This window comes from Myxocyprinus asiaticus, chromosome 3 (assembly GCF_019703515.2).
Source record: "Myxocyprinus asiaticus isolate MX2 ecotype Aquarium Trade chromosome 3, UBuf_Myxa_2, whole genome shotgun sequence".
Taxonomy (NCBI): domain Eukaryota; kingdom Metazoa; phylum Chordata; class Actinopteri; order Cypriniformes; family Catostomidae; genus Myxocyprinus; species Myxocyprinus asiaticus.
The window spans coordinates 52,146,925-52,160,290 of record NC_059346.1 but is presented as its reverse complement, the minus strand read 5'-3'; the positions used below and the strand labels follow the sequence as shown (position 1 = coordinate 52,160,290).

At 39.3% G+C, this 13,366-nt stretch overlaps 1 protein-coding gene across 1 annotated transcript; it reads right to left on the bottom strand.

The window, feature by feature from the left end:
* Positions 1-391: 391 nt before the first annotated feature.
* LOC127426933 (layilin-like) lies at positions 392-12,783 on the bottom strand. The gene is made up of 8 exons (XM_051674120.1): positions 12,600-12,783; positions 12,154-12,171; positions 10,630-10,927; positions 10,328-10,485; positions 5,355-5,399; positions 4,935-5,021; positions 4,014-4,116; positions 392-1,483 (listed from the first exon to the last, which is right to left on the bottom strand). Exons 1-8 carry the CDS (start codon positions 12,673-12,675, stop codon positions 1,132-1,134), a joined length of 1,137 nt encoding a protein of 378 aa, XP_051530080.1. The 5' UTR covers positions 12,676-12,783; the 3' UTR covers positions 392-1,131.
* Positions 12,784-13,366: the final 583 nt, after the last annotated feature.

Sequence of the window (13,366 nt, the reverse complement as noted above, 5' to 3'; positions counted from 1 at the left end):
TATAAATAGTAAGTCCAGAGAAACTCATAACTTTGCAGTTGTCTCTTCATTTTTCCATTGCTGTATATATAATCAGTTTATGTAAACATTAGACATATGTAGATGTGCGCTTACGGATTGAGTCGTCGAAGTTTCAACATGCGGTCAGACAGCGACCCCTGTTGTAAAAAACAGTTACTACAATAATGCCCTCTTCTAACTGCACACGCATTCAAAACCTATACAATCCTAATTAGTGATGAATTAATATGATATTTACCAAAATGTAAAAGGAAATATATATATATATATATATATATATATATATAGAGAGAGAGAGAGAGAGAGAGAGAGATAGATAGATAGATAGATAGATAGATAGAATTTTTTAGTTTTGTTTATTAAGGCTTCATCAACATCACTGCATACACATTCAAATATTTTTGCATAAGAAACTTGAAGGATTTTTGGTCATTCATTATTTCACAGAAAAAGACAGTCTGGAAGAGACTGTCACAGTGTTCTTACTGAGTCCAATACAGCACATTCAAAAAAAGCATCATAACAGGGTCATGCAAAACATCCAAGCTCATCCCCAAGCCATCTCATTATGATTTGTTGAGCAGTTTGTTGAAATATTATAATATTTCATCTTTTTAAAGTTGTATCACCATTGGCGTGCTTCTCAAATCATACTTGCAGTAGCCAAAATTGGCTTGAAGATGCATTGAGAAACTGGTTAGTATTACAGTTGTGGTTATTTTAGCATGTGTAATGGGGGTCTACAAAAAAAAAAAAACTAGAAACATAGGTAAAAAGCTACATCTGATACTAATGTAGTACCCGCAAACTTCAGATGTTGCTCCACTGAAACTCTGGTAGCCATTACATTTATGGTAGATGGAAAATATAATGTAGAACTGTTCTCTCTCATTCATGTAATGCATATTGAAGATCCTAAAGTAAGGCTGCACAGAGTCCACACATTTTCAGACCTCATTTGAATGTTCTTTTAAGCTGTAGTGCTCCACAGTTTCAAACCTATACTAATATTGGATATCTTACACCAACACTTGGTGAACAGATCAACAGCCACTATTGCTTTATTCTCAAAGGGAGAATCCAGGATCAAACTAATGTTCTTCTTGCATTTCAGTAGTCATATAATTCATCCATCCATCCTTGGTCTCTGTAGTATTTCCCATTTCCACGGCCTTGCAGCGTGTCATACATATCATTGGTAACAAAGCCGCTCTCAGTGCTGGCCAGTGTCACAAAACCACTCTCAGTGTCCCTGCTTGCCAGGTTGTCATAATCTCCCGGTGGAGTGTCTGGAGAAGAACCCAGGAAGGAAGTGTTCTTGATGTCAGGGCGTGTGCCGGCTAGGTCGGATTCATGCTGCCTTCGGATGACATTGTAGACATCAGGGCTCGGGTTTTGGCATCTTTCCCCTGCTGCCCAATATCCAGTTTCCTTTGGACAGGTCTGAGATTGTTCTTTCTTCCTGCATGCATGGATGAATTAAATTATGCTGTTAAATTTGATCAGATTTATCAAACTTAAAGGAATATTACGTGTTCAATAGAAGTAGTTTAATCGACAGCATTTGTGGCATAATGTTGATATCCACAAAAATGTATTTTGACTCGTCCCTCCTTTTCTTTGAAAAAGCAAAAATCTGGGTTACAGTGAGGCACTTACAGTGGAAGTGAATGGAGCCAATTTGTAAACGTAAAAACTCTGTAATCCCGGTAATTGATGATTTAAATAACTTTACAACTCAAATAATACACAAGTTTTAACATACGAATGAATGTAAGTGCTTTTATAAAATTATAAGCTTCACATTTCTGCCTTTAAACCAGGAGTGGACTGGGACTAAAAAGTGGCCTTGGACTTTCTGGCCCAGAGTGGCCCACCAAACCAGGCCCGCAACCCACCACAACACACCACCTCATTGATTTAATTTTCCTGCTCAATTTAAAATTTTTGTGTAGAAAAAAGACATTTCTATTGATTGCTAGCCATGATAACAGGCCCCACCAGTGCAAAAACTGTCATAACTTTAAAACATATAAAACCACTGTAAATGTGATGAGTGGATTTTTTAGAGAAAGCACTAAAATAAGCACTTTATAGCTCAGACAAATAACATGTCCTTTTTTTTTTCTTCCCAACATACAGATAAGTTAAAATGTACATGAAATACAAGGGAAAATGTGTTTCTAATTTTTCTAAAAATTTAAGTTTTTAAAGATCCTAATCACCTTTCAACTTTTGTCTAGAAGTGCAAATAAACTACTGTCTTAGTTAATACGAGGCCGTGGAAACAAGTATAATACTAATATATAATATATTTATAAATATAGATATACAACATCAGAAAATGTTGTTTAAAATAGTTAGATGAAGAAAGTGTCACACCACAGGACACCATTATTGTGATTTGTATATCAAATAATGAAGTCCACGCGAGTGTCGGAGTGACTGCGCGCATACAGAAATGTGCTTGAATGTGTAAGTAATTTCAAAATAAAAGTCATTATATGATTTTAAAATGAAAGCTTCTCTTAACCTTTCAAAATCTTTCGAAGTATATAAAATTTTCGCTCTGTAATGGGGTCCGCGTGGGAATGTCGGAGCCTAGGGCACTGCCTATGTCGCCTGTAGGAGGGGCCAGCCCTGATCAATACTATCATAGTTTTTTTATACTTGTGCAGCAGCGGACCGGCCAAAATTACCCAGCGGCCCACCGGGAAAACACCCGGTGCTCCCGATGGCCAGTCCGTCCCTGCTTTAAACCCTCCAAAAATGGCCCCATTCACTTCCATTGTAAGTGCCTCACTGTAATCTCAATTATTTTTTGTTTTTTTTAAGAAGGGACGAGTCAAAATAATTTTTTGTGGTAATCAACTTTATGCCACAAATGCTTTCAATTGAGCTTAACTTGTATTGAACCCGGAATATTCCTTTAATATTCTTCTAAGAATATTCTTATTGTCAGCTTGCTCACAGGGGTTCTAAATACAATTATTATTTAATTATTTCATTTTTATACACAATTATGTATAATCATATTTAATCAAACTACACAATGATCACTCTAAGACTTTATAGGTATTACAGTTTCATTTTTTGTTAATGCATAATTTTCTGTAAAGCTGCTTTGAAACGATGTGTTATGAAAAGCGCTATACAAATAAAAATGACTTGACTTTACTTATTCAGGATTTTTGTCTTGTTTTCCAGTAAAAACATCTAAAGATCCTTAAAACAAGACACATTTACTTGACAAAATGTACATGAAATGAGATACTAAGTCTCTTTTTCAAAGAAATCTGACAAAAGTTAGTGAGCTTTATGATTAAAACAAGAAAGAAAAAAAAAGCCAATTGCATAAGACACTTAATTAAAAGGGAACCACACTAGCAAATAGTTTTGTTTTTTCTTGTTTAAAAGGTGCACTCAGTAATTTTTTTCTGTTCCTTAAGAAATTAATTGTATTTTTGAAACTTATGCATAAAATCTTAACCACTCACTTGAGATGAAGACTCCAGAGATATCTGCAAGCAGTTTTATTCTACATGGAGAGGGTCCACACATGGGGGCTGCCATGTTATGATCACATGACCAGCCTAATACTACTCACTTAATCTCAGTAACTGTCCTGACACTTTCAATCAAGGATTAAATTAATAATGTCTGACTGTAAACAGTGAATTTCTACAATGGCATCTGTAACTGAAAACTTTTGATTTTAAAATGATGTTGTATCCAAGCTGCTAGGTGTCAGTGTAAGTCCAAGATGACACAAAGAGAATGTTACTGAGTGCACTTTTAAGCAAGAATATATTTTATATATTTTCACTATATTTTGTTTTGTAAATTTATCTTAAAACAAGACTTAATATCTTAAACATATATTGTTTAAATAGTATTTAGATATTTTTACAGGAAAACAAGACCAAAATACTAATTAAGATTAATGATTTTTCTTGCAGTGTGATCAATAAAATGACCAGTGAAAAACATACCTCTTTGTGAAAAGCTTGATGCAGAAAACTCCAGTTGCAACAATCAGTAGCAGAAGTAGTGGTATGGTAGGCAGTACAATGTAGGCAATATTGAGAGCACTGTCTAAAAGAGATGCAACAGGATAATGGTTAATGTAATCAATGAAGCCTTTTTTAAACTAGTATAGTTATACTTTATTATTTTTTTTGTTCCGATTTTACATCATAAAAAAGCTACCAAATATTGAATCATCAACTGTGGTTAATTCAACATGCAGTGGGGACAAACTTTCATATTACAAAAGTGAAAATTTAAACTTCATAGTATTTGGTAGGCAATTAATGTCCCCTTTCTGCTTTAATAACATCAAGCACTTGAGCTGGTATGGACTCCACAAGATTGTGTAAAACCAGATGATCCAGATGTTATTCCAGCATGATCTGTGAATGTTCCAAAGAGCATATTGTGTACAAAGAGTTTAACTTTTTATCCCCCAACAACTTTGTTTATTCCAGGTTAAAGTAAAATAATAAATCCCAGATTACCAATGTGTCACTCACTTTTGGACTACACAGTATTAGCTGATTAACTGAAGAATGCTATCATAGTCTTCAACCCCATTTTCATAGTTCGAATAGTCATCCAAATAAAAAAATTCTGTCATCATTTACTGACCCTCATGATGTTTCAAACTATTTCACGTTCATTTTTCCGTGGAACACAAAAATAAATATTAAGCAGAGCGTTAGCCTCAGTCACCATTTACTTTCATTATATGTAAAAAAGGTGCAATAAAAGTGAATTGTGACTGAGGTTATCAGTCCCCAACAATCTCAGTAATAGAATGAAAGTCATATGGGTTGTGAATGATATAAAGGTAAATGGCAACAGAGTTTTCATTTTTGGGTGAATTAACTCTTGGAGAAGCTGAGAAGATTCACCTGCAGGGTTAGATAGAACCACCCTCATGCCATCATCATTCACTGTGGCAGAAGGGTCTCTGGGTATTTTGGGTGTCGGAAGAGCATCTGAAATAAATGGGAATGAAGCATTATCTGGTGTAAGACATCAAGAATGATTGTTCAAGCAGCTCTATAGTTTAATCCAAACACAGCAAGTGCAGAACAAATGCATAACAAATAAATAAATACATAAGTAATGCAGACTTTCTCAAATGCAAATAAAATGTCACAATAAAATAAATTAATCTACACTATTAAGTGTCCTTACTTAACCAAAAATGAGTACTAATAATGCACAGATAATAAATAAACGTGCATTGTTAAAATTATTCGAAGCACAACAGTTTTAACTTGAGCTGTATTGAAAAGCTTTTGTTAAACTGTGTATCTTAAGATTACCTCCAAATGTTCCATTTTCTTTAGGGATTGGTGCTGCAAGTTTATCTGAAAAACCATATTATGACCATGTTAACACATATTTACAGTTATGGTAATTCTAGGTAGCTGTGAGATCAAATATTGCTTCTACTAGTACTACGTTAAATATTTTTACATTTTATTGGTTAGTGGTTACCAGGCCATTGCTATGGGATAGTTTACCCAAAAATGAAAATGATCTCATCGTTTACTCACCCTCATGCCATCAAAGATGTGTATGACTTTCTTTCTTCTCCTGAACACACGTGCATTAATGCGGCCCTGATCACAGAGGCCGATAAATCGCCCGATATTCTGAATTTTTTTCATTATCGGCATCGACCGATATATTTTCCCCTTTGGTCGATTTGTTTCTTGAGGGCGCTGAGAATCATCTGCTTACATAAGAAGCGACTGAGACATGTAAACGACCAGTCATGGTTTGTGTTGTTGTCATGTGCCACAGTGTTACTACAATTATAGACCGGTGTGCAACACAGTGTCATTTAAACGGTACTCATATCAGAGCAGCGTGTTTGACGTGTTTGAGCTCATAATGTCTGCAAATATGCGCATATCGTCCTGGTTACTTGCGTAACCTCCATTCCCTTATGGAGGGAACAAGACGTTGTGTCGATGTAGTGACACTAGGTGTCACTCTTGGGAGCCCGAAACACCTCTGGTCTTTGAAAAAAGGCCAATGAAAATTGGCAAGTGGTATTTGCGTACCACTCCCCTGAACATACGGGTATAAAAGGAGCTGGTATGCAACCACTCATTCAGGTTTTGTGCTGAGGAGACAAGGTCCCGGCCATTTCAGCGGGTAGTCCAGCGTTGTGGCAGGAGGGACACAACGTCTCGTTCCCTCCATCAGGGAACGGAGGTTACGCAAGTAACCAGGACGTTCCCTATCTGTCACTCACTTGACGTTGTGTCGATGTAGTGACACTAGGGGTCCCTATACGAAACGCCACAACTAGCTGAACTGTGTTACGTGAACTGGCGGTGTGTGACGGGCAGACCACTGTGTGCCTCGTAGCCAGCGCACCAGGCCGAGACGTAACCTCCCCCAACGCTGTTATGAGTGTCGAACGGCCCTTTGGGAACAAGTCGACTGCCCAAAAGATAGAGACAGGCTAGCCCGGTCGTGGCCTCTTATACTCTTTTTTTTTCTCTCCCCAAAAAAAAAAGAATGAAATTTGTTAACTGACTGGGGCCACCAGGTCTACGTCGGGGGGGTGTCACTCCCAAGGGGAAGACACTGCGGAGACTACACCCCGCCCGGGCGGGGGGAGGGGGGGGGGGTATTTTGAGTGGAAATACATCACATGGTCTTGACGAGCCTTGTCGGAAGTATGTCATGTGGAGAAGTCCCATGGTAGGTCCTACCCTACAGGGGAGGAGTTCCGACAAACATGGTGACTGGGGCAGAGGGGCCTCTGCTCAAGGAAGACACAGTTTACCAACAGGGAAACGAATTAGCGGAAGATATACGTCGCATGGGATTACCTATAGGGATCCAACACATGCGGAGCACCTACCCCAGTACAGGGCTTAGTTAGCACATGTACTGAGCCGGCAGCAAGTTTCTCCGCAAACTTGTCTGCCACAGGGCTCGGAGGAAGTCATCCAGGGAACACAGTTTGTGAACACTACTGGGAGTCAACAGCGCACGTCTTCAGCTCAGGGGAGGTGAAAGGCGCTATGCGCAAGCGATACACCCGGCCAGCTGTCCGGACTTACCTGCTTGTGCCTGCCACTACACGGGACGAAACCGGCTCCACCCGGAGATTGTAGAACCTCGCAAAGGTGTTGGGTGTTGCCCAGCCCGCTGCTCTGCAAATGTCTATTAGAGAGGCGCCACTGGTCAAGGCCCAGGAGGCTGCCAAACTCCTGGTAGAATGGGCTCGTAGCCCTGCCGGGGGCGGCACGTCCTGAGCGTAATATGCCATTGCTATGGTGTCAATGACCCAGTGGGCGAGGAGCGTGAGGTCCGAGAACCACGTCTGGGTGGGCCAGTAGGGTGCTACCAGGACAACCTGCTCCTCGTCCTCCCTGACCTTGCACAGGGTCTGTGCAAGTAGGCTCACTGGGGAAACGCATATTTGCGTAGTCCAGGGGGCCAGCTGTGTGCCAGCGCGTCTATACCGAGAGGTGCCTCAGTCAGGGCGTACCAGAGTGGGCAGTGGGAGGATTCCCGGGAAGCGAACAGGTCTACCTGTGCCTGCTCGAATCGACTCCAAATCAGCTGGACCACCTGAGGGTGGAGTCTCCATTTTCCCCTGAGAGTAACCTGTTGTGACAGCTTGTCCACTGCAGTGTTGAGATCGCCTGGGATGTGAGTGGCTTGCAGCGACTTGAGGTGCTGCTGACTCCAGAGGAGGAGACAGCGGGCGAGTTGTGACATACAACGGGAGCGCAACCGCCTTAACGGTTGATGTATGCCACCGTTGCCATGTTGTCTGTCCGAACTAACACATGCTTGCCCTGGATCAACGGCCGAAACCTCCGCAGGGCGAGCAGAATTGCCAGCAACTCGAGGTAGTTGATGTGCCAACGCAGCTGCAGGCCAGTCCAGGAGCCGGCGGCTGCGTGCCTGTTGCATACAGCGCCCCAGACCGTTTTGGAGGCGTCTGTCGTAACCATGACGCACCTGGAGACCTGCTCTAGGGGAATGCCTGCCCGTAGAAATGTGAGGTCGGTCCAAGGGCTGAAGAGCTGGCGACAGACTGGTGTGATGGCCACGCGATGTGTCCCGCAGCGCCATGCCCATCTTGGGACTCGAGTCTGGAGCCAGTGCTGAAGCGGTCTCATATGCATCAACCCGAGCAGAGTGGCCACCGCTGAGGATGCCATATGCCCCAGGAGCCTCTGAAACAGTTTCAGAACCGCTGTCTTCTGTCTGAATGCCTTCAAACAGGTCAGCACCGACTGTGTGCGCTCGTTCGTGAGGCGCGCCATCATCGAGACTGAGTCCAACTCCACGCCGAGAAAAGAGATGCTCTGAACCGGGAGGAGCTTGCTCTTTTCCCAGTTGACCCGAAGCCCTAGTCGGCTGAGGTGTGAGAGCACCAGGTCCCTGTGCGCACACAACACACCCCGAGAGTGAGCTAGGATTAGCCAGTCGTCGAGATATTTGAGGATGCGAATGTCCACTTCCCTTAACGGGGCAAGGGCTGCCTCTGCGACCTTCGTGAAGACACGAGGGGACAAGGACAGGCCGAAAGGGAGGACCTTGTACTGATACGCCCGACCCTCGAATACAAACCGCAGGAAGGGTCTGTGTCGAGGTAGAATCGAGACGTGGAAGTACGCGTCCTTCAAACGGTCAGTCTGTGACAATCCAAGCAGGCAATCCAGGCCATTTAAACTATGAGTAGATTGTTGCCGCTCGCACTGGATCCACATGAGGGCGTGAGTGCAACGTAAAAGCGTTTCTTGTGCGCTATAAGTAAATGTCTTATTGACTATGCACTGTATGTGCAATTGGTTTGATTCTGTCTTTTGTGAGAAATTTCTAACGTGGACATGCCATCCATGGTTGCTGGACTACTATTGTATTAATATATTAACAATTTCTTCATGTGCAAATAAATTACTAAAATTTTATGGCTAAACAGAAATCAGAAAAAACTGATATTTAACATTTAAAATACAATATTATTTTTTAAGATTCTTTTTTACAAAGTTAAAGTTTAGTGTGAAATTGAGTAAATATAGTGCTAAATAAGGGTTTCTCCATTTTCTAGCAATTTTATGTTTATGTTATTTACTATATTAAATTATGTGATATATCGGCATTATATTGGCCTATCGGCCACCCTGCTCTCTGGATATCGGCATCGGCATCAGCCATTAAAAAACCCATATCGGTCGATCACTACATAAAAGTAATCCATAAGACTCAAGTGGTTAAATCTATATCTTCAGAAGCAATATGCTAGGTGTGTGTGTGAGAAACAGGTCAATACTTAAGTCCTTTTTTACTATAAATTCTCCTCCCTGCCCAGTAGGTGGTGAAATGTACAAAGAATGAAAATCTCCAAAAACAAATGAAGAAGGATGTAAAAGTGAAAGTGGAGATTTATCGTAAACAAAAGGACTTCACATTGATCTGTTTCTCACCCACACCTATCAAATCACTTCAGAAGATATGGATTTAACCACTGGAGTCTTATGGATTACTTTAATGCCACCTTTATGTGCTTTTGGAGTTTTAAAGTTCTGGTCACCATTTACTTGGTGACCAGACCTTTTGAAGCTCCAAAAAGCAGCATAAAAGTAATCCATACAACTCCAGTGGTTAAATCTATATCTTCAGAAGCGATATGATTGGTGTGGGTGAGAAACAGATCAGTATTTAATTCCTTTTTTACTATAAATCTCACATTCTGAAAGTGAAAGTGGAGATTTATAGTAAAAAAGGAATTAAATATTGATCTGTGCATTGTATGAACCTACAGAGCTGAAATATTCTTCTAAAAATCTTTTGTGTTTAGCAGAAGAAAAAAGTCATACACATCTGGGATGGCATGAGGACGAGTAAATGATCAGAGAATTTTCATTTTTGGGTGAACTATTCCTTTATCTGAGCGATCTGAGTGTTTTTAAGCAAATTGCTATACAAGGGTGTTCTGGGTAGTTGCCTACTAAACATAGCCCACCTCCCAAACCTCTATGATATTCTGGTCCCTAGATATTGCTTGGGTCCCTCCTTCAATGTAAATCACTGGGATTTTGGCAACATAGTCTCATGACAGTTCATAATAATTCGCACCAGATAGGGAAATCATCATGTTTTTGTATGAGCCAACTCGTACGATTTCTTACAATTTTGCCATCTTGTACCATTATGAAGACTTGTCATGAGACTGGGTAAGTTTGTTCAAATAATACTAGTATTAGTAAAATGAATGGACTGAGAAGTCAACTGAGGAAAAATATGCCTTTCCAACCTTTAGTGTACTTGCAGATAAAGTTGTTCTTGGTTTCACAATTGTCATCATTCCACTGGAACATGTAAGGGCCACCCTGACCAGGAGGAGCAGAGGGCTGATGGTACATCACAACACACACCTCAAACCCACAAGAAGGCTCGTCCAAGTGCCAATTCCTGTCACACACACACATGCATTGAAATTTTCTAAGATACACTAAGTTCTACGATATTCATGCACAACAATATACTGTAAGTATTATATCTCAAAATGTCAATTGGTTTGAAACCATGTGGATATGGACAACAAAATCATCACACCTGAAGGTTGCCTGGCTTCCATCCAGCCAGTAGTACTGGGATGGGCAGTTTCCATTCATCTCCTCATAGCCTTGATCCCTACGGAGCCCTATCCAGAAGTCTCCATCCGATGCTTTCAATTCGTAGATAAAAGTCTCTATCAACTTCTGCTCAGATTTAGACTCAATACTGAGAAGGTCACCACCATCACTCCTGCAGGCTCGGCTTGCATCTTCAAAGTTGAGTTTACGTTGGCTATCCTGAAAATAGGCGATTTTATAGCAGGGCTTCTCAGTGCCACGCTTGCAGATCTGTTGGCCTTGAGAGAGACAGTATAGGTGGTTGGAAAGACATTGGCTCCAGATGGGCTCCAAAGACAATGGAATTTTTTTTTTTATGTTTTATGAAGATGTTTAATTCTATGTCTATCTGCAACATTTTGCTTTTGTGCATTACTGTGCTGTTATGGATTTACGCAAGTGCCTGGGGCAAGCACATGGTGTAATGGATTGGCAGTCTTAAAAGAATATTCCGGGTTCAATACAAGTTGCTCAATCGACAGCATTTGTGGCATAATATTGATTCCCACAAAAACTCGATGTTACAGAGAGGCATATACAATGGAAGCATTCCAGAATAATCATTTGAAGATGAATAGACACAAAGAAGATTTTGACTGTGATTTTTTAGGCATAACTGTTAAAGTTAAAATTGTATTACTCTTTTCACGTCGCTCTTCTGTTATATTTCCTGAAATTTTATTAATATAGAACAATGATTCTTTTATCTAAATTGTTAAGGATTTCACATATTCTTTTGTAGCATTTTTGACGAATTCATGTTTTAATATAGTTCACATGACTGTGATTGTCATTTTGTACTATAATTTTTGCTGTATTGAGATAAAGTAACTAAACACAATAGAGAGAAAGAAGAAATTCCATTCTGAAGCACTGAAAAGCAAAACTTTTATAAATGAGCTTGTCACTGTGGTGGGACCTTATAGGAACATCTTTGCACCTTCAGTGAAGGTATAATATTTGTATACTACCAAACTTAAAAAAGGTCTCTATAAAAACATGGTGTGGTATCCCACGAGTTAATGATCTGAATTGATTGGCCCTTAAACATGGAACTTAAACCCAGATGTTCCAAGGGAGACAGCCGCTTTAACAAGTGCAGGATACCGTGTAAGTCAAAAATTTTTACTAAATGACAAGCTATAAAAAAAATAAATAAAAAAAAAACAACAAAAAAATAATATATATATATATATATATATATATATATATTTTTTTTTTTTTTTTTTTTTTTTTTTTTTTTTACAGAGATGCACGTAAGTTATTAATTTAAAAGAACAATTTTCTGTACCCCAAACAAAATTTTTCACAATAACAATATATGCTTTAAAATATGGGATGCCCTATGTTTATTTTATGATTGCATTTACCCCTTTGGATTCTGAGTTATACAGATATAAGATATGATAGGGAGAGCAACTCCTTTAATTTAGTGAAAACCATTAGTGTCTGCGGCAGGACATACCTCTGGGCTCGTAAATGTCTGCACCACAGGGAGAATGGACAAGACATCAGGTTTACAAGCGGAGAAGAAAGGGGGGAAGCCACAGTTAAAGCATGATCTAAAGCAATCCCTTCCTATATTCAACCAGCTCATCAACATTAATTAAACAAGAAACGAGCAGGACAGATAGCGATTGAATAAGTAAAAAAAAAAAACAAAACAAAATGACTACACCTTATAAAAATAACAAAAGACTTCCATATATAACGATTTCTACATTATTATTATTATTATTATTATTATTATTTATGAAGCCTCAATGGTTGTAATTAAGAGAATAAAATAGTCACAAGAGTAATGTTTTAAATAGTAATATTTCAAATCTGATCCAAAACAGCACATTTTTATTCTAAATAAAATATCTAGAGTTTAATATTCTGAAAATGGAATGCATCACTTTCACTCACCACCGAGAAGCTTTGACGCGCACGCGGAGACGCTGATTAAAATCAACGCGCATCCAGATAATTTCATCAAATCCATTTAAAAACTTCCACTTTTCTAGACGTAACAGTTTAAAGAACACCAAGAAGAAACGCCAAGACAACTAAGAATGAACATCCAACACAACGAGGGCTACATCCAGTAGAAAAAAACGTCCAACATCCAGAGAGAGGCGGGTCATAATGAGACACGGGGGGCGCGAAACGTCATCAAATAACAAGTCATGTGCTTTTATTTGTACATATGAACTAATCAAATATCATTTTACAAGTATACAGAGAGCTGACTGGTATTGAAACAATATCTGAAGTGTTTAAAGCTCATTTTATATGATGTACACAGATAGGTATAATCAGCGGCGTTGATTCTGGAGGGATTGTTGATAACAATATGTTGATTAAGCTCTTGAACTTCTTTCTGGTCCTCATTCACAGGTGATGAAAGGGTTTTTGGAGCAAGTCTACACAGAACACACATTAAATAAATGAAATAATATCAAGGTTTTCAATATTATATATATATATATATATATTGTATAAAACATGCATTTTCTTTTATTGCTGTTTATAGATTAGCAATAACTGCATAATAGGTCAGATATGTGGCAGGTAGCATAAACATAATATATGCAGACTTAATTTAATGTCACTAGAAACATTATACCACACAGGCTAATGAAAGTCTTCCTACATGACATTAAGTAAAGGATTTTGCATGGCGCATTTGTCAG